This window comes from Nipponia nippon, unplaced genomic scaffold (assembly GCF_047370975.1).
Source record: "Nipponia nippon isolate SJK-2023a ecotype South Korea unplaced genomic scaffold, ASM4737097v1 scaffold_9, whole genome shotgun sequence".
Taxonomy (NCBI): Eukaryota; Metazoa; Chordata; class Aves; order Pelecaniformes; family Threskiornithidae; genus Nipponia; species Nipponia nippon.
This window is the reverse complement of record NW_028262413.1, coordinates 1,729,313-1,746,465: the sequence shown is the minus strand read 5'-3', so window position 1 is coordinate 1,746,465 and position 17,153 is coordinate 1,729,313. Positions and strand designations below refer to the sequence as shown.

The 17,153-nt window shown below is 36.1% G+C and overlaps 1 protein-coding gene across 1 annotated transcript in view; it reads left to right on the top strand.

Annotated features, from left to right (window-relative positions):
• DNAH12 (dynein axonemal heavy chain 12) overlaps nucleotides 1-17,153 on the top strand; it is a 72,496-nt gene that overhangs the window by 19,124 nt on the left and 36,219 nt on the right. The window contains exons 19-39 of the mRNA XM_087744360.1: nucleotides 159-359; nucleotides 1,456-1,650; nucleotides 1,861-1,982; nucleotides 2,124-2,406; nucleotides 3,036-3,155; nucleotides 3,555-3,711; nucleotides 3,948-4,120; nucleotides 5,539-5,691; nucleotides 6,102-6,341; nucleotides 7,492-7,737; nucleotides 8,044-8,163; nucleotides 9,488-9,597; nucleotides 10,472-10,655; nucleotides 11,791-11,931; nucleotides 12,868-12,951; nucleotides 13,035-13,223; nucleotides 13,898-14,017; nucleotides 14,813-15,001; nucleotides 15,692-15,843; nucleotides 16,588-16,726; nucleotides 16,814-16,980. Of these exons, the coding sequence (XP_087600486.1) occupies nucleotides 159-359; nucleotides 1,456-1,650; nucleotides 1,861-1,982; nucleotides 2,124-2,406; nucleotides 3,036-3,155; nucleotides 3,555-3,711; nucleotides 3,948-4,120; nucleotides 5,539-5,691; nucleotides 6,102-6,341; nucleotides 7,492-7,737; nucleotides 8,044-8,163; nucleotides 9,488-9,597; nucleotides 10,472-10,655; nucleotides 11,791-11,931; nucleotides 12,868-12,951; nucleotides 13,035-13,223; nucleotides 13,898-14,017; nucleotides 14,813-15,001; nucleotides 15,692-15,843; nucleotides 16,588-16,726; nucleotides 16,814-16,980 (3,485 nt within the window). The remainder of the gene's footprint in view (nucleotides 1-158; nucleotides 360-1,455; nucleotides 1,651-1,860; nucleotides 1,983-2,123; nucleotides 2,407-3,035; nucleotides 3,156-3,554; nucleotides 3,712-3,947; nucleotides 4,121-5,538; nucleotides 5,692-6,101; nucleotides 6,342-7,491; nucleotides 7,738-8,043; nucleotides 8,164-9,487; nucleotides 9,598-10,471; nucleotides 10,656-11,790; nucleotides 11,932-12,867; nucleotides 12,952-13,034; nucleotides 13,224-13,897; nucleotides 14,018-14,812; nucleotides 15,002-15,691; nucleotides 15,844-16,587; nucleotides 16,727-16,813; nucleotides 16,981-17,153) is intronic.

The following is a 17,153-nucleotide window of genomic DNA, read 5'->3' as shown; positions in this document are numbered from 1 at the left end:
TAGAAAATTATATACTAAGAAAAATAATAACAAGAAGTTAATTTATGCTGTTAGAGCAAAACAGCTTATTCAGCTAGATGAGTTTATATATGGAATTAGTGAGCTGGAAAAAAAATAATGCAGTGACTAAAAGAAACCGTTTTCTTGTCAAACTGTAGGAATTTTCCTTAGAGAAAGCAATGCATGGCATGATGGAAACCTGGGGTTCAATTTCCTTTGGTACGAGTGTGTATCATGAGAGCGGTGTTCATATTCTGTCTGCAGTGGATGAGATTCAAGCTGTTCTCGATGATCAGATTATGAAAACTCAGACAATGAGAGGATCACCTTTCATTAAACCGTTTGACAAAGAAATCAGGGTACGATGACTACTTTCAATTTTTTACCATTTTTATTTGCAGGATAACTAATGTAAGAGTATGCCAACTGTATTACAGCTTTATTGTTTGACTTGTTAATGAAATGCTTTCATTGACTTTTCAGCAAAATTCTTTTGAGTTCATATAAGTCCCACTTACATTATTTTTGTGTTGGAATTCTCTCTTCCATTCAGAGTCAAGTGCAACCAAGAGAATGTGATTATTTTTCTGCATATTTTGCAAAATCACTATTTCCATTAGTGTCTTTAACCTTGCTGCTTAATAACTGGAAATTATGGTTTTATTATCGTTAATGCAAACAGTTAGTGATTTAATCCTTGAGTTTTGGACTCAAATGTTGAACTAGAGTGTTTTCATCTGGGCAAGGAAACTTCTTGAGGGCGGGAGAAGATTTTTTTTAATCAAGCCTCAGAACAATGATGAGATTGCTCTACACCTGCTTTTGTATTTTCAGGGCTAGAGTAGTCTTTGGTGCTAACACCATGAGTATTGACGGGAGAGCAGCTGGTGAAATTGCTTTGCAGTTCCCCTCCTTAGTTCTTTGTTGGTTTATGTAGGAAATCTTCAGGTTCAAGAAGGCTCAGTGAACAGAGGCAGTATTTACCCTCTACAGGTAGCCTCTTGCAGAGGTATCTGCTGTTGTTCCCTTTAGGGACGGGATACTGGGCTGGCTGGATCTCTCCTGGGATCTAGCGTGGCCTTTTTGGTATTTTTGTGTCCCTGCTGTAATTCAGCTGCAAACCAAGAGCTCCTTGCTGTGGGGAGATGAAACAGAATTTGTCACTGGTAGCCTCCTGGGTATTACTTAACCATTAAGTTATTAAAAGATCGTAGCACTGAACTGATAACCACATTTTGGGAAATTCATTTGCATGTAAGTTAAACTTTCTGAACTCCTTTGGTATATGCGGAAGAACCTACATACTCCTAAATATTTTTATTTTGTTTACTGCTAGACGTTTTTATTTTCTCCTTGGGAACTAGAGTACCACAGTGTCTACCTTTCCTGTATTTATTCTCTCTAATGTTATTTGTTTGGAAATATTAAGGTAACATTCTTTAAATATTTATTAAGGAATGGGAAAGTCGCTTAATTCAAATTCAGGAGATTATTGATGAATGGCTGAAAGTGCAAGCACAGTGGCTTTATCTGGAACCCATTTTTTCTTCTGAGGATATTATGCAACAGATGCCAGAAGAGGGGCGTCTCTTTCAGACTGTGGATAGATACTGGAAGGATATTATGAAGTGTTGTGCCAAAGACCCAAAGGTAAGGAAAATCTACAGTACTGAAAGGAAACAGTAGCTTCTCTCTCTTTTTGTGTCAATGCTTTTGTTTTCAAGAATATGTACAATGAACTACTACATCAGTTGCCTGGGCTTTCTAGGAACAAAGCCATGTTGTATGTTATTTGAATACCTTCTGCTGTTTGAAGTGTCTTATTTATAACTTAGAGTTTGCATGTGTTTGTTGTTACAGGTTCTTGTTGCTACTTCCTTGGTAGGGTTATTAGAGAAGCTTCAGAATTGCAATGAGCTTCTTGACAAAATCATGAAAGGGCTTAATGCTTATCTTGAGAAAAAACGCCTCTTCTTTCCCCGGTATGATGAGTTTTGGCTATTTAAAAAACAAAGAGTCTGAATGTTTGTTTTGTTGTGAGTAAGGTCAGCCTTTAAAGTAGCCTGATAATACAGTTGGTTTTTTTCTTTTTTTTTTTTTCTTTTTTCTAAATGTTTTTTTAGCTTCTTTTTCTTGTCTAATGATGAAATGTTGGAGATCCTGTCGGAGACTAAGGATCCTCTCAGAGTTCAGCCTCACTTGAAGAAGTGTTTTGAAGGCATTGCTAAGCTACATTTCCTTCCCAATTTGGATATTAAAGCAATGTATAGTTCTGAAGGCGAGCGTGTAGAACTGATTTCAACCATTTCTACTTCTGAAGCTCGAGGTGCAGTGGAGAAGTGGTTAATTCAAGTAGAAGATATTATGCTGAAGAGTATACATGATGTTATTGCTAGATCAAGAATGGTATGGATTTTGTAATAATTTAATAACTGTGGCACAAATAGACCTTTCTTCACTTTGAGGCTGTCTCTTGGCTTGCTAAAAGTCTTCCCGAACACAAGAGTTGATGAAGTTATGGGGCCAGGACTGAGTTAACATGACTTGTATTTATAAGCCGGTGGGATAAGTAAGAGTTTAGTTTGAATAAGAATGAAGTCATTTTTCTGTAACACTGGATATAAATTCTTTTAAAAGCTTGGCAGCAATACTGTGTTCATAGGATATATCACCTGATGTAAATAAATTACTCAGTTTTTTTTATTTAATTACAAGTTAGAAATACAACACTTGTAATATGTTTGCTCCCTCCTAAAAGAAAATCATTAGCCAGAAAATGTTTCTTTGTCTGAAGTTAGCAAGCTGTGAATATTTACATAATATGGAAAGATAATTGCAAGAATCTTTAAAATTATTTGATAACAACTTGCAAATTTAAGGGGAAAAGAGCATTTAAAAGTTTGTTTGGACTTTGAAAATAGGAAAATATTTTTTTTAGCAAAGAATATTAATAGGATCACATTATATGCTTCTGTATTACATTATGATATACATGCACTGACACTGTATTTGTATACTGTATTTAACTCTTTCAGGCATATCTAGAGACTGAGAGAAAAAGATGGGTTCTGGAGTGGCCTGGGCAAGTAGTATTGTGTGTGTCTCAAATGTTCTGGACAAGTGAGGTACATGAGGTTCTTTGCAATGGACCAGAGGTACTTCGTAATGCATACTCTTTTTTTTTTTTTTTAGAAATCTTTATTAATTTTTCATTTCAGCTTATGTATTTTGCTTAATCAAATATTTTTCTACAATCAAAATGAAATTTGAAAAAGGATCAGCATATGAGTTTGATATACATGAATTTATGTACAGTGGCTTATACCTTTGATCCAGGGACTTGAATATTCTTGTTCAGAGCAAGCGCAGGTTAAAATGTAGCTTTGCAACATAAATGCGTAACTGTGAATGAGAGAGAAGCTGATGCAAAAACATGACTGTAAAAGAATGGCTTAATAAGCAATCTCCATTAAGATATTTAGTCAACATGAAAAAGTCTGGAACACCTGAAACTGTCATATAATCAGTTTCATAATTACCTTTTTTTCTCCTAGGGTTTAAAGGGTTATTATGATACACTTCAGCTTCAACTTAATGATATTGTAGAGCTGGTAAGAGGAAAACTGTCGAAGCAAACAAGGACTACGCTGAGTGCCTTGGTTACTATTGATGTTCATGCTAGAGACGTCCTCATGGAAATGATTGAAAGTGGTAATTACCTTTTAAAACATTTTTCTTCACATGTGTCTTAATACATAGTTAATGAAAAATAGTTAACCAATCTGATTTTGCTGCCTAAAACACAACAGTATCAAGATATGTATGCGAGTATTTGGATGTGAGCGTCAACATTAATAATTTCAAGGCTGTTTTAAACTTAAACCTGATAGAAAAATCCAGTTATCCAAAACATCTTTTATGATCGCTTTTAATTCTATGTTTATCAGGCGTGCAGAGTGAAACAGACTTTCAGTGGCTTGCACAACTACGATATTATTGGGAATTTGAGAATGTTCGTGTCTGCATCATTAATTGCAATGTAAAATATGCCTATGAATACCTTGGAAACTCGCCACGCCTTGTCATTACTCCTCTTACAGACCGATGTTACCGCACCTTGGTATGATCTTCCACCAGTGCTACTTAATACTGTATTTACTGTAGTATAGTATTTCTTACACTGTTGATTACACCATACTTTCAGGGCTTGCAGTTTTTGTCAGACTTTGGTATTTCTGTTAAAAGCAGTTTTCAAATATTGTAATTTCTATAGAACATGAAACTGACTTGAAACAAATCTGGACAGCCCACCAATGTGACTGAAACAGTAGTGGATTGTTCTGTTGTGGACGTGTTTTAAAAAACAAACAGAAAAAATGCCTAATATCTTTATTGCTGCCTAGATTATGAGAACACAAAATCCTTTTCTGATGTTCTGTAGTTGCTAAATAAAATGGAGAAGGATCCATTTGTGATCATATTGTTCCTAAGACTAGTTAAAACAGTTTGGCAACTTTTTGGTATCCCTGCTCTTGTTAGAGGTGTTTATCATTGTACTGGTCTATCCTCAACTAACCTGACAACTGAAAGTTACCCAGGTCATCTCAGATATGACTTTTCTGACGATCGTTTACTGCAGTTTGTTTGGCTGGAGTATGGTTTCAAGTTTTACTAGGCACCCATCCTCCTCCTGTTGTAAGATGGTAATTTTCATGCTGTGGAGACCTAATTGCGAACTCCGAAGGGTTTAAGAAAGAAAGGTTCTACCTGATGCTTGGTAGCTATCTGTCAAAACATCAAGGTACATTGGTGGTGGTGCAAGGCAATGCAGCTGGTAGGCTGTTTCTTTCTTAAGCTCACGGACCTTGAATCTTGGAGCAAAGCAGTTGGAATCCTGGTACCCTGGCAAATGGAAGTCTCGTCCTTTGCATGCAAAGGTCTTAATACAGTATTCCCAGTGGTTGTCAATATAGGTGTGGCCCGTTAACTGTGGATTGGGAGCCAAGTACGTCTGAGTTTTTGTTTAGAGTCTGCAACTTTTTTTCTGTCAGCTTTTCCTCCTACTTCAATGGAATATAGGAGAGAATATGGAACAGTCAATGGAATACACATGCAACAAAGGGGGACAGTGTGGGAAACAAAAAGGGAGGAGGAAAAAAGTATATTAAAGGAGAAACAGAGATAGGAAAAAGTAGCAGCCGAGTAATTGCATCAAATTTAATTTGACAGATGTATCTAAGCAAGAACTGAAAGACTGAGTCCCATAAAGTTTGAGTAACTGATCATGGTCATGATGATGATAACACTAAACTCTCTGTTAGGGTCAAAATTCAATTCTCTTGTATATAGTTCTGAGCTGTAAGTAAATTTCAGTTTGTTTTGTTGTTTGTTTTTTTTTATTAGTATAACCATACTTTTTATGTTAGTTTCATACAGTCATTGCATCTATCTAGTGCAATTTAATTTAACATTTTCATTCAGAATAATTTCATATGAATGAAGTAGTAAAAATTTCTGTAAACTACTTCTGTTTCTTAGATTGGAGCCTTTTATTTGAACCTTGGTGGTGCCCCAGAGGGTCCAGCAGGGACAGGTAAAACAGAGACCACCAAAGATTTGGCTAAAGCTCTTGCTGTTCAGTGTGTTGTCTTCAACTGCTCTGATGGCCTCGATTACCTGGCAATGGGAAAGGTAAACAGAGAATAAATGTTATTTTTTAGGATGAAAATCGTAGGGTGCCTACTTTGCAGAGACACTTAAATAAATGTGTCATCTGTGGTCTGCTACTCTTGGATGCTATATACTGGTCTCTACATATGTTTAATTTTCTGTGCTTTACAAAAATCCTATTAAGTCACTAATTAAAACATGTAAAGAAAAAAGAGATTGCAGGATCAGGATCTTCTGATTTAGCTTTCTTTAGAACCGAGAAAAGACTTCGTTCTTCAGTACATCACTGATCTTTGCTTTAAACAGGCTTAGATAGTATTATCATAATTGTGTCTTTCATGTAATTAAACTTCCAACATGATACTCCTAGTTTCTTTCGAATCTTCTAAGATTCTGTTAGCGATATTATTGCTATCTTTCTTCATTTGCAGTTTTTCAAGGGTTTGGCTTCATCAGGTGCATGGGCGTGTTTTGATGAATTCAATCGCATTGAACTGGAAGTGCTGTCTGTTGTGGCACAGCAGATCCTTTGCATCCAGAGAGCCATACAGATAAAGCTAGAAACATTTATTTTTGAAGGAACTGAACTGAAGCTTAACCCCAACTGTTTTGTAGCTATTACTATGAATCCAGGTTACGCAGGACGTTCTGAACTTCCAGATAATCTGAAGGTAAAATAATAAAATGCATGCTTCTGCTTAAGAATGAATTTTTCAAAAAAATAGAGGGATACGTGTATTGCTGGTGTTAATTCAGACTGTATCACCTGGAATATAAACATATACTTGTTATGCGATTTACACATACTAAGCCTCCCCGCCCCCCCCCCCCCCAAGTAATCTGTTCTTTTTGAAGGAATTTGAAATATTTTTTATTTCCTTGTGTTTGTTAGTGTTTCTCATGATTATTTTTCCAGGCCAAAGGCTGCAATGCTGTAGCAAGTAAACTGGCAAGTGTCAGGCTGTAGGTAGATTATAAGATTTGGATGCTAACTTTAAGATGGAGGGGTATGTTGGAAAAAATGCTTTAAGAAAGTATTTTTACATTGCGTTTATTGTTGTCTTATTTAAAAGAAGTGTTAGCAAAATACACTTCATACATGTAATGAATTTACTTAGATTACCTGATTAAATCTTTGAGATGATTGTTTTGGCTAGATTAGCTGTTTCATTGAGGAGGCTTGGCTTTTGCATAATTTGGAGCCTTTTGGAACAGCATCTGTTCCTTACGACTCAACGTGGCGCAGAGCTGCTGGGCCAGAGCAAGTTGCCTCGGTGGGAACTACACAGTGAACGCTAACTTAAAGCAGAGTTGATGCAGCATGAAGAGTATATCGACTGCAGATGACTTAAAGAAAGGAAGTGCATTCTCTCACCTGCCATGTACAACACCTTCCTTTGCTTGCTGCTGTGTTGGATGTGTCAGTGTAAGGGGCAAAGTGTGTTCTTGAGACAGTGATGAGGGAAAAGATCTGGGGGAGACAGTGCCTCTCCTGCACTGGACTGTATGTTGAGATGGATCTTGATGGCAGTTTACTTAACGTTAGCTTCCTAGTGAGTCATAAGCTGCAAACATTGCTAAGTCTTCTATTTCATTGGCTCCCAAACGTTCTGCTGGCCACTGCTTTCCAGTGTCACTGTTTCAAATGATCCACAGCTTACCTAATAATATTAAGCAGTACCTCATTTAAAGTGCCGTTACTATTTTCAGTTAGAAATGCTGTGATGGGATGAATACTGATCCCTCACCTGCAAAAGTTCTGAATTGCTTTCCATTCCCCAATTGATTATTTAAAGATATTTCTTTGGGTATGTATTTCAGGTTCTTTTCCGAACAGTAGCCATGATGGTTCCTAACTATGCTCTGATAGCAGAAATTTCACTCTATTCTTATGGATTTTTGAATGCTAAGTCACTGTCGGTGAAGATAGTAATGACCTACAGGCTTTGCTCAGAACAGCTTTCCTCTCAGTATCACTATGACTATGGCATGCGAGCCGTTAAAGCTGTGTTGGTGGCTGCTGGGAATCTGAAATTGAAATTTCCCACAGAAGATGAAGATATATTGGTGAGTTCCTGAGGGAATAACTCTTAAGGAATTTTAGATGCACGCAGTTCTGAGTTCTGAAGGCAGTTCCACCACGTCTTGGCACGTCGCTGATCCCCATTTCTTAGTTTCCCTATTTATGAAACAAAGTTAATGAAATGCTGTGCTTTCCAGTGCTAGGCTGATGATTGCACAGTTTTGCTTAACTGCTTCTCAAGGGCACCATTTAATTAATTAATATTTATTACATATTAGATTATTTTAATTAATGAACAGTTTATTCTGTGTTTTAATAAGAACAGTAAAATGTATATTTCTTTCCTCTAGCTTCTTAGATCAATTAAGGATGTGAACGAGCCCAAATTTTTGGCTCATGATATACCTCTGTTCACGGGTATAACTAGTGATTTATTTCCTGGAATCAAGCTTCCCAATGCAGACTACAATGTAAGTAGGCTTGTAACTTTTCCTTGGTCGTAATCCCTGTGGGTTGTTTTGTGGGTTTTTTTTTTTGGTTGGTTGGTTGTTTTTCCAAGTGTAATTAATACAGTAATTTCATAGAGTCATAGAATACCAGGTTGGAAGGGACCTCAGGGATCATCTGGTCCAACCTTTCTAGCACAGTCTAGACGAGATGGCCCAGCACCATGTCCAGCTGAGTCTTAAACACATTCAGCGTAGCGGAGTCAACCCCTTCCCTGGGGAGATTATTCCAATGCTTGACTGTTCTTATTGTGAAAAATTTCTCTCTTGTGTCCAATCGGAATCTCCCTGGGAGTAACTTGTGCCCGTTACCCCTTGTCCTCACCATGGGATTCCTTGTAAAAAGGGAGTCTCCGTCTTTGTAGCGCCCCTTTAAGTACTGGTACATGGTGATGACATCACCTCTAAGCCTCCTTTTCTCAAGGCTGACCAAGCCCAGCTCTCTCAGCCTGTCCTCATAGGGCAGGCTGCCCAGAGCCTGGATCATCTTGATGGCCCTTCTCTGGACCCCTCCAGCCTGACCACATCTTTTTTGTATAACGGGGACCAGGACTGTACACCGTATTCCAGGTGTGGCCTGACAAGCGCCGAGTAGAGAGGGATAATGACTTCTTTATCTCTGCTGGTGAATAACTTGTGAATTATTGCAAGATGAGGAAAATTACTGAATGTTTGCAATGAAACTTAGTACCAAAGAAAATTCCTGTATCTGTTCCGAGTATAATCCACATCTGAGTTCCCTTACATCCAGAAAAGTTGTGTAAGGCATCCGACAGATTGGAAATTGATCTGCAAATTTACCAAATTTTAGGGTCATTTGCTGTTTCTTCCCTAATTTTTGGACATAATTAAGTGAGATTAAACTTTGTGTTTCTTTTGCTTATAGCAAGAATTCAAGCATAGTTCGTTTGTAGGAGGATGGTTGGCAAGAAGATGAGCATAGCAGAAAAGACAGAAAGGATTAATTTTTAAAAAACTTCCAGTAAACACTAGAGTCTTGTTTAAAAGTGTATTGTTCCAAAGCACACTGTTGGTTTCCTGATGGTGATATGCCTTCTCCTCAAGATAAAATTGTAGTTAACTCCTATTATAGCATATGAAGTACAGAAGTGATTTTTTTTTTTTTTTTTTTTTTGTTCTTCCCCCAGGGATGTTTGCTATATTCTGATTAATAGTCTTTCAGTTATTACTTAATTTGAAACCCTTATTGGTGAGCATAAGCTGTTCTACTGTAGTCCAAGAGAGTAAAATGTAGCAATGATAAGATTATGACCTGTTCTGATTTTAGGATTTTCTGGAATGTGCCAGCGAATGTTGCATTCGACATAATGTCCAACCTGTAAAAGCTTTTATAGAGAAAATGATACAGACATATGAAATGATGATTGTTAGACATGGGTAAGATTCTCATTACTGTTTCACAAGCAGTATGTGTTGTAGTTTTGGCTTATACCGTAGTGGTTATTTATATCAAATATAAAAGGTCTTAAGGGTGCAAAATGATTCTATTTGTATTGGTCACCAATACTGCTTTTATGTCTGCGGAATTGTACTGCTCTTGATATCAGCAGTAGCCTCACCTGTGTAGGGAGTTTAGGTGCGGCTATCAGTATGGTGAAGGCTTAGGACTGTAGGAGTTTGTCTATATTGAAATGCTAGTTATCAGATCTCTGCCATTTTATTCCTAGCTTTTATTACTGAATGGCAATTGTGTGGAGAAAATATATACAATATGACATTAGTCATGTGATTGTTAATATTCAGCTCATTAATGCTTTCAATGTGACATTGTTACAGTTGCATCTCTCTGCTGGGTGACTAAAAAAGTTATTTTTAGTGGGTGAAGATAGTTTGATTTTTTTTATTTATTTATTTATTTTTTTTGTGTGTGTGTGTGTGTGTGTGTAGTACATGTTCCTACTGTTTGTGTTCTTCCAGAACTTTGTTATAAACTCTGTCTAGACTGAAGAGAAACTAGAAAGTAATCTTTGATTCAGCAAATAAATGAACTAGCGTGGTAAATCTGGTGAATCTGTGTTTTAGAGGACAACTTAAGTACAGTGGCTGTGCAACCAGATTTGCGTGTGCAAATAAACTGTTTTTGCCTAAATGGTGTTTCCTATATACAAACCAGATTTACTTGCTCTGCTTTTTGAAAATTAGGTGGAAATGAGCTTTAAGCATATGAATGATGCTGTTGGCCTTCATGTGGTCTGTAAAAGTCTAAATCGCAAGACAAATTTATTAATAGCATTTTTTTTCCATCTAACAGCTTTATGCTGGTAGGAGAATCTTTTTCTGGGAAGACCAAAGTTCTGCATGTGTTGGCAGATACGCTGTCTCTTATGAAAGAACGTGGGTATGGTGAAGAAGAAAAAATAATTTTTAGAACTGTGAATCCCAAATCAATCACTATGGGTCAGCTTTTTGGGCAGTTTGATACAGTATCCCATGAGGTAATGTATGTTTTAAAAATAGTGTATAGTAATTGCCCACCTTTATCTGTTTCTTCCTCTCGCCTGCTGTGGCTTTCATGGGGTTTGTATGAGTGCACTTGTGTAAGTCTGGGCTAATTTTAGGTTGACTCATGGTGTCATTCTGCACTTGTTTTCAGGGGCAGGAAGGGCCGTTTACAAGGCTCCTGCTTCTGGTTTTTAAGTCCCAGTTCCAGACAGCACTTCATCATCTGTTCCCTGGGCTCCAGACAGTGTTTATAGGGCTGTGCTATAAATTAAATTACTGGTTTGGTTTTAAGAAAAAAGAAGTAAACGTACCAGTATGGGTTCAAGACTAGGAGCTAACAGTCCTGTCTGTTTTTTCTGCTTTGTAGTATTTCTAGTGCCTTTTTTTTTTTTTTCCCTGTGTATGTCAGACCTCTGTTATTCTGGGTTGTAAACCATTGAATTCATAATTTTGTGATTTTAAACACAGATGAGAACACAATTGTAATTTTTATTCTAACTTTTATGGCTTGTTTTAAATCAGTGCATTAAAAAAAAATGCAGTACCAAGTGTGTATGCAGTTATGTAGGTTTAAATATGCAAAAAAAAAAAAAAAAAAGCAATACCATTCCGAGGGTCATTGTCCTAATATAGTTGCATCCATGCTAGGAAATCATACCAAACTTAACTGTATTCATTTCCCTGTCTGTTCCTAACCAATATAATCAAAGTAATGCAAAAATTATCTAGAAAACCTTATGAACTCATGGGTCTCCAAGTGTGAAACTTAGGTTTGGAGAAGAAACAATATGAAGAAGCAAATGTGAAATAGTGAAACTTAGGGTGACTCTGGGGAGAAACAGATGCAAGACAGAGCAGAAGCACTTCTAAGTTTCTATAAATTGAATTGCTGGTCTTCTGTTTGTTACAATATTTTTCAAAGTGAAAAAAACACTATTTTAAGATTTGCTGATGTTGCATGACCCTCAGTGAAACTGCAAAGTTATGTTCTGCTCTCTGCAGAGCAAGAGAACAATAATTAAAAGAGAAGAATAACAAAAAGGAAATGGAAGGTTTTTGGTACTTGCAGTTTAAATTGAACTATGTATACTGTGTCTTACTTTTCATTCCTACGTTCTCCTCCTCTAGTGGACAGATGGTATAATTGCTAATACTTTCAGAGAATTTGCATTATCTGAGACTCCTGAACGCAAATGGGTTATCTTTGATGGCCCAATTGATACCCTGTGGATAGAAAGCATGAACACAGTTCTGGATGACAACAAAAAGGTATCAGTCAGTGGAAATAAATGCCTAAATAAACTCATGTGACATTTTGAAAATACTCTTCTACATATAAAATCACAAATGCAAACAGCAGTGCCTGGCAGAGCAGGTGCCAGGTGGCTTTGGTTCTTTGTTTTTGTTGGGGTTTTTTTGTTTTATTTTGGGTTTGTGTTTTTTTTTTTTTTACTTTACTGTATTGGAGTCATAATCACAGAGCCTACTCAATGCTGTAAGACATTAAATGTATAGCACTTCCTTAATGTTATATTGTAAGTTTGTAACATAAATAATTGAAATTTAAATTAAAAAAAAATACATTTAATTATAGTTAATGTAAATCCCACAGTTTCAAAACTTGCACAAACTCAGGCACTTAGGATTGTCTTTAAACCTAAGACACAAAGGGTTATATTTTCAAAATGAATGACGTCTGAGGTCAAAGTTGTAACCATACAGCACTTTTGAAAATGGGCCTTAGGAATCTCAAAGTGAATATAAAAATTAGAGACGATATGTTAAGATTATGTTCTGGTGGTAGTGTGTCAAAACACTCAAACTGGACTTCTGTTTTGATAAGTAGGAATGGTGGGTCTCCAGCTGGAACGCTTCAGTGTTAGCAACAATAGCAGCAGATGCCCTTTCTCCTTTCTGCTTGCTGTCTTTTCCGTATCCTGTCCTACGCAAGATTGATAGTTACCTGTAATGAACCTACTGGTAGGAAAATGTAGAGTACTATGGTTTAAGTGAAGAATTTAGCTAAAGCTTGAAAAAAATAATTATTGCTCCAAGTGATTAAACATTTTGTGTGTTGACCTTGCCTTTGTTTATACTTGGTTTTGCTGATTTTCATATATAACTCTGCTGTGATAGGAAGTGTAATTTACAACTGAATTTTTTTTTTTCTAATCTTGCTTGTGGATTTTTTTTTAATTATTAAAGCTTTGTTTGATGAGTGGAGAAATCATCCAAATGTCCCTTCAGATGAATCTTATTTTTGAAACAATGGATCTTTCCCAGGCATCAGTAAGTTTTGTATTTAATGAAAATATAAAGCAAAGTTCAATATATTAAATGTATAATAAAATGAGTTTACAATTTTTCCTTAGCCTGCTACAGTCAGTCGTTGTGGCATGATTTATTTGGAACCTTCTCAGCTGGGCTGGAGGCCTCTTGTTACCTCTTGGTTGAGTAAACTGCCTGAACCTCTTAACTTAAAGGGACATCAAGATCTTCTGCAGGGACTTTTTGATTGGTTAATACCACCAGCATTAAGACTCCGTCAGAAACAGTGCAAGGTATTTTTTGCCTTTTTTTCCTGCAGTAGCTAGGTGGCCATTTTCCTTCTGTTACCCTTGGGAGGGACTAGTCTCTCAAGACAAGCACAATTAGGATGACTATGCAGCAGCCTCCTGTTGTTTTGAGAAGGGCAACTTTTGGGTCCAGTTTGGAAAGTTAAAATGAGAATGTTAGGTAAGGCTTGTATTGTAAGTTGATCACAGTTTTCACCTTGTTCTTTTCAAAAGTAAAGTAAGTATTTAAAGCACCGAACGGAAAGTCTTCCCAAGAGAATTTTGTGCATGTATTTTTTTCTTTAAAGCTGTCATGTTGAATAGGGAAGTACTTTAAGTGTTAGGGGAAACGTGCATGTAGTTCCTTGCAAACTCTGTGTGATATAGCGCTTAGGCTTTTGCTCACATGTTGCTGTAGCTACTTCCATGGAGGCTTTTGTTTTAAGGTCTATGATTGTAGTGGTCGCACGGTAGCTGTGAACATGGTTAACAAGCTGAATGCCTTGATGTTTCAAGGACAGAGGAGGGCAAATGATCTTTTGAATAAAAGTCAGTGTAAACCTTGCCTTCAAATATTTGTTCAGAATTAGCTAATTGTCTAATTATTTTAGTGTTTTAGCTCCAAAAAATAAACTAACTGAACACATAAAGTATAATACCCGTCCTTTCGTATCTCTTAGGAACTGGTACCTACAAGCAATACCAATGTTGTAGTAGCTCTTACATGGCTTTTTGAAATGTTGATTTGTGAAACTGTGCAAGAAGATCCCACCAACAGAAACATCCGTGCATGGATTATGGTTGGTTTTTTTAACCTGTAGAAAAATGTGTATCTGTTTCTGCATATGCCGGTCTTCAAAAATAATTGAACTAATCAGAACGACTTTAATTTGGGATAAGAGATGTGAAACAATTTCACTACCTCCTTGCTCCATCCCCCCAAACTTTGGAGATGCCCAGATGAGACACAAGTCTTAGAAGTAACAAATATGATTAAATATTTTACTATTTTTCCATCTAACTGGGATAAATAGTGTTTTTGTTAAATGTGCTTTTCAACTAACCAAGGAATTAGCTCAAGCAAAGTGTCTTGTTTACCTTAAAGGAAATAAGTGTTCATGTAATACTGATTGGCTTGTTTGAGCAAAATTTCCTTGGGAAGAGTCTTTTCTGAGAGTTACATTAGTTGGATGCTCTGTCTGACCTTATATGACTGTTCTTATGAGAAACTGAAGAAAACAGAATGTAAAAGTATTTACTTAAAATAGAATTAGAGAATTCCTAGATCCTGGTTTGCAATTAGAAAATCCCGAGGCCACATGATTGAACTCTTCTCAGGCTTTGTCATGTGACATAATGCTTTAGTCATTGGCCTTTATTTTTTTGTCATAAATATGTATTTATCTCCTTGAATAAGGTTTTTTGTTTGCTCTGTCTTTAATCAGATTTCAAAATCTCTTTAGACCAGGTCTATTCAAGGGTAACTTGTAACACCTATCTGTTTAACAGTATTTTTATGTTTGTTAATCGGACTGTACAAGGTTCATATAATATGTGAACTTTTTAGGCAGTTGCTCGTCTTTTTGCCCTTGCAGGGTTGCTTTGCTTTTGCCACAGTCTGGTCCATTGGTGGAACTTGTGATGGTGACAGCAGGATAATTTTTGATAATTTCTTGAGGGAAGCTTTGGCTGGGAAATCTGGAATAAATCCTGTACCAGCGAGTGTGGGAAAATGGGAGTGTCCCTTTGAAGAGAAAGGCTTGGTCTATGACTACATGTATGAGGTATGATTGATTGCTTCTGTGTTGACTGAAGGAGATTCTTACAGTCTGAATGGAAGGAAAATAGAGCTAGACAGATATTTTAACTTTGTGAAGCTTGTTGGATGTTGTAGAGTGTTGGTATTGGATTAAATCCCACCATGCATTTTTTTTTTCTTTTTTGAGTCCTAATGTGCTGACCGAATTTTTTTAGAAAATACCAAGATATACACATCAGTTATACTTAGTGTTGCCACATTATAGTTATTCTGTAGCTGAAGCTAAGCTGACGGACTCAAATCTGGTTTTGCATAGAAGGAAAGATGTGGACTGTCTAGAAGGAAAGCAGGATATTGAGCCCCCAGGCAGTTTGCTTGTATTAAAATTTTGTTTATACTGTCTATTAGAAATGTTAGATTATAATTATACTACTTAACTTTTGCATATGTTCTTCTATTGGGTTTTTGTACGTTTTTATGTTTGTTTTGGCTGAACAAAATCTTTAAGAAAAGAAAGGAGTCTAAGCTTAGGTATATACTTTAACACTTTATTAGTGAGATAAAGCAAACTAAATATATGGACTTCTGAAACATTTAATATTCATTAATTTATTAAAAATCATTATTTTCATTTTTCAAAAGTGAAGTAATGGAGAAAATTTTCCGTATGTATAGAAGTAACACCATTCTACTTTACATCTGTATTTCTTCCTAGCTGAAAGGCAGAGGATGTTGGGTTCATTGGAATGGATTTATTAAAAATATTAATTACAGTGATAAAAATGTGAAGATTCAAGATATTATAGTCCCAACTATGGATACAGTCCGATATACCTATTTGATAGAGCTATTCATTACCCATGGAAAGTAAGTTACTTCACTTCAGTGCAAATTTCTGAAATACTGGTCATAGGTAGAAATCTCTCTTATTCTTTCCATTGACTTCATTGTTTACATCAAGCCCTCAAAGTTTATTTGGCTTGTTAAAAATAAACATTTACTACAAACAATACAATTTGTTGCCTTAAAGTGTGTTTTTATGAAGCCTTATTATAATCCAGTTTTAGTGTGCCCATTCTGATGATGCTGTTATGAGAGCCCAAAGAGTTTTTGTTACCCTCTCTCTTCTTTGGTAGTGAAATATATGTTGGTGGTTTTTTTTTTTTTTTTTTTTTTTTTTTTTTCTTCTTTGATTAGTCATATCAAAATCAGTTATTTTAGCTATGGTCAGATCATATAAGAGAATGAAATATAAAACAGCCTCAGGTTAAACTTCAAGGCTGAAAAGTTTTATGAAGTTTAAACTACTGCAAGACCTATCGGAGGAAATTTAACTCCCATGTATGTTCATACATACTCCAAAGCCAGTAGAACAAGGCAACGAGAAACGTCTCTTTCTCTGTGTCCCCTTTGTCTTGTTGGTGGCAGCAAACTAAAATTATGAGAGGGTTATATGAATATGTTAAAACATTTTAGTTTCTTAAGGCATGTAATGTTTTGAGAGGTAGAACAAGCAGGGCAAGTTAGTAAAACCTTTGACTTCTAATTGCAATTAGTTTATATTTTGTTAGATTTCCGCAGCCTGTATGCTTTCTTTCTTTCTTTGTGAAGACCACTGCTTTTAGTGGGACCAACAGGTACTGGGAAATCTGTGTATGTCAAGGACAAGTTAATGAACAACTTGGAAAAGGAACGCTACTTTCCCTTCTTCATTAATTTCTCAGCTCGAACCAGTGCCAATCAGACCCAGGTTAGTGGAACAGATAACTTATGTTTCGAAAAGATAACATATATGAATATTTAATTTCTCTTTTGAATATTCCTGTCTGCATTATAGAACATTATTATGGCCAGGCTGGACAAGAGGCGCAAAGGAGTCTTTGGCCCTCCAATGGGAAAAAAGTGCGTTATTTTTGTAGATGATATGAATATGCCTGCTTTGGAGAAGTATGGTGCACAGCCTCCTATAGAACTTTTAAGACAGTTCTGTGACCATGGATTTTGGTAATTATTTGAAATACAATTGAAACTTTTTTGTTGCTGCATTTCCTGTTATAATTATTTATTCACTTGAATTTTATTTTCAAAACTTTTTTCAAGTGCTTTGTAAATGTTAAGATAGCTTTGGTTTATACAGAAATATATTATTTAAAGTTGAAACAACTCTTGTTTAAGTG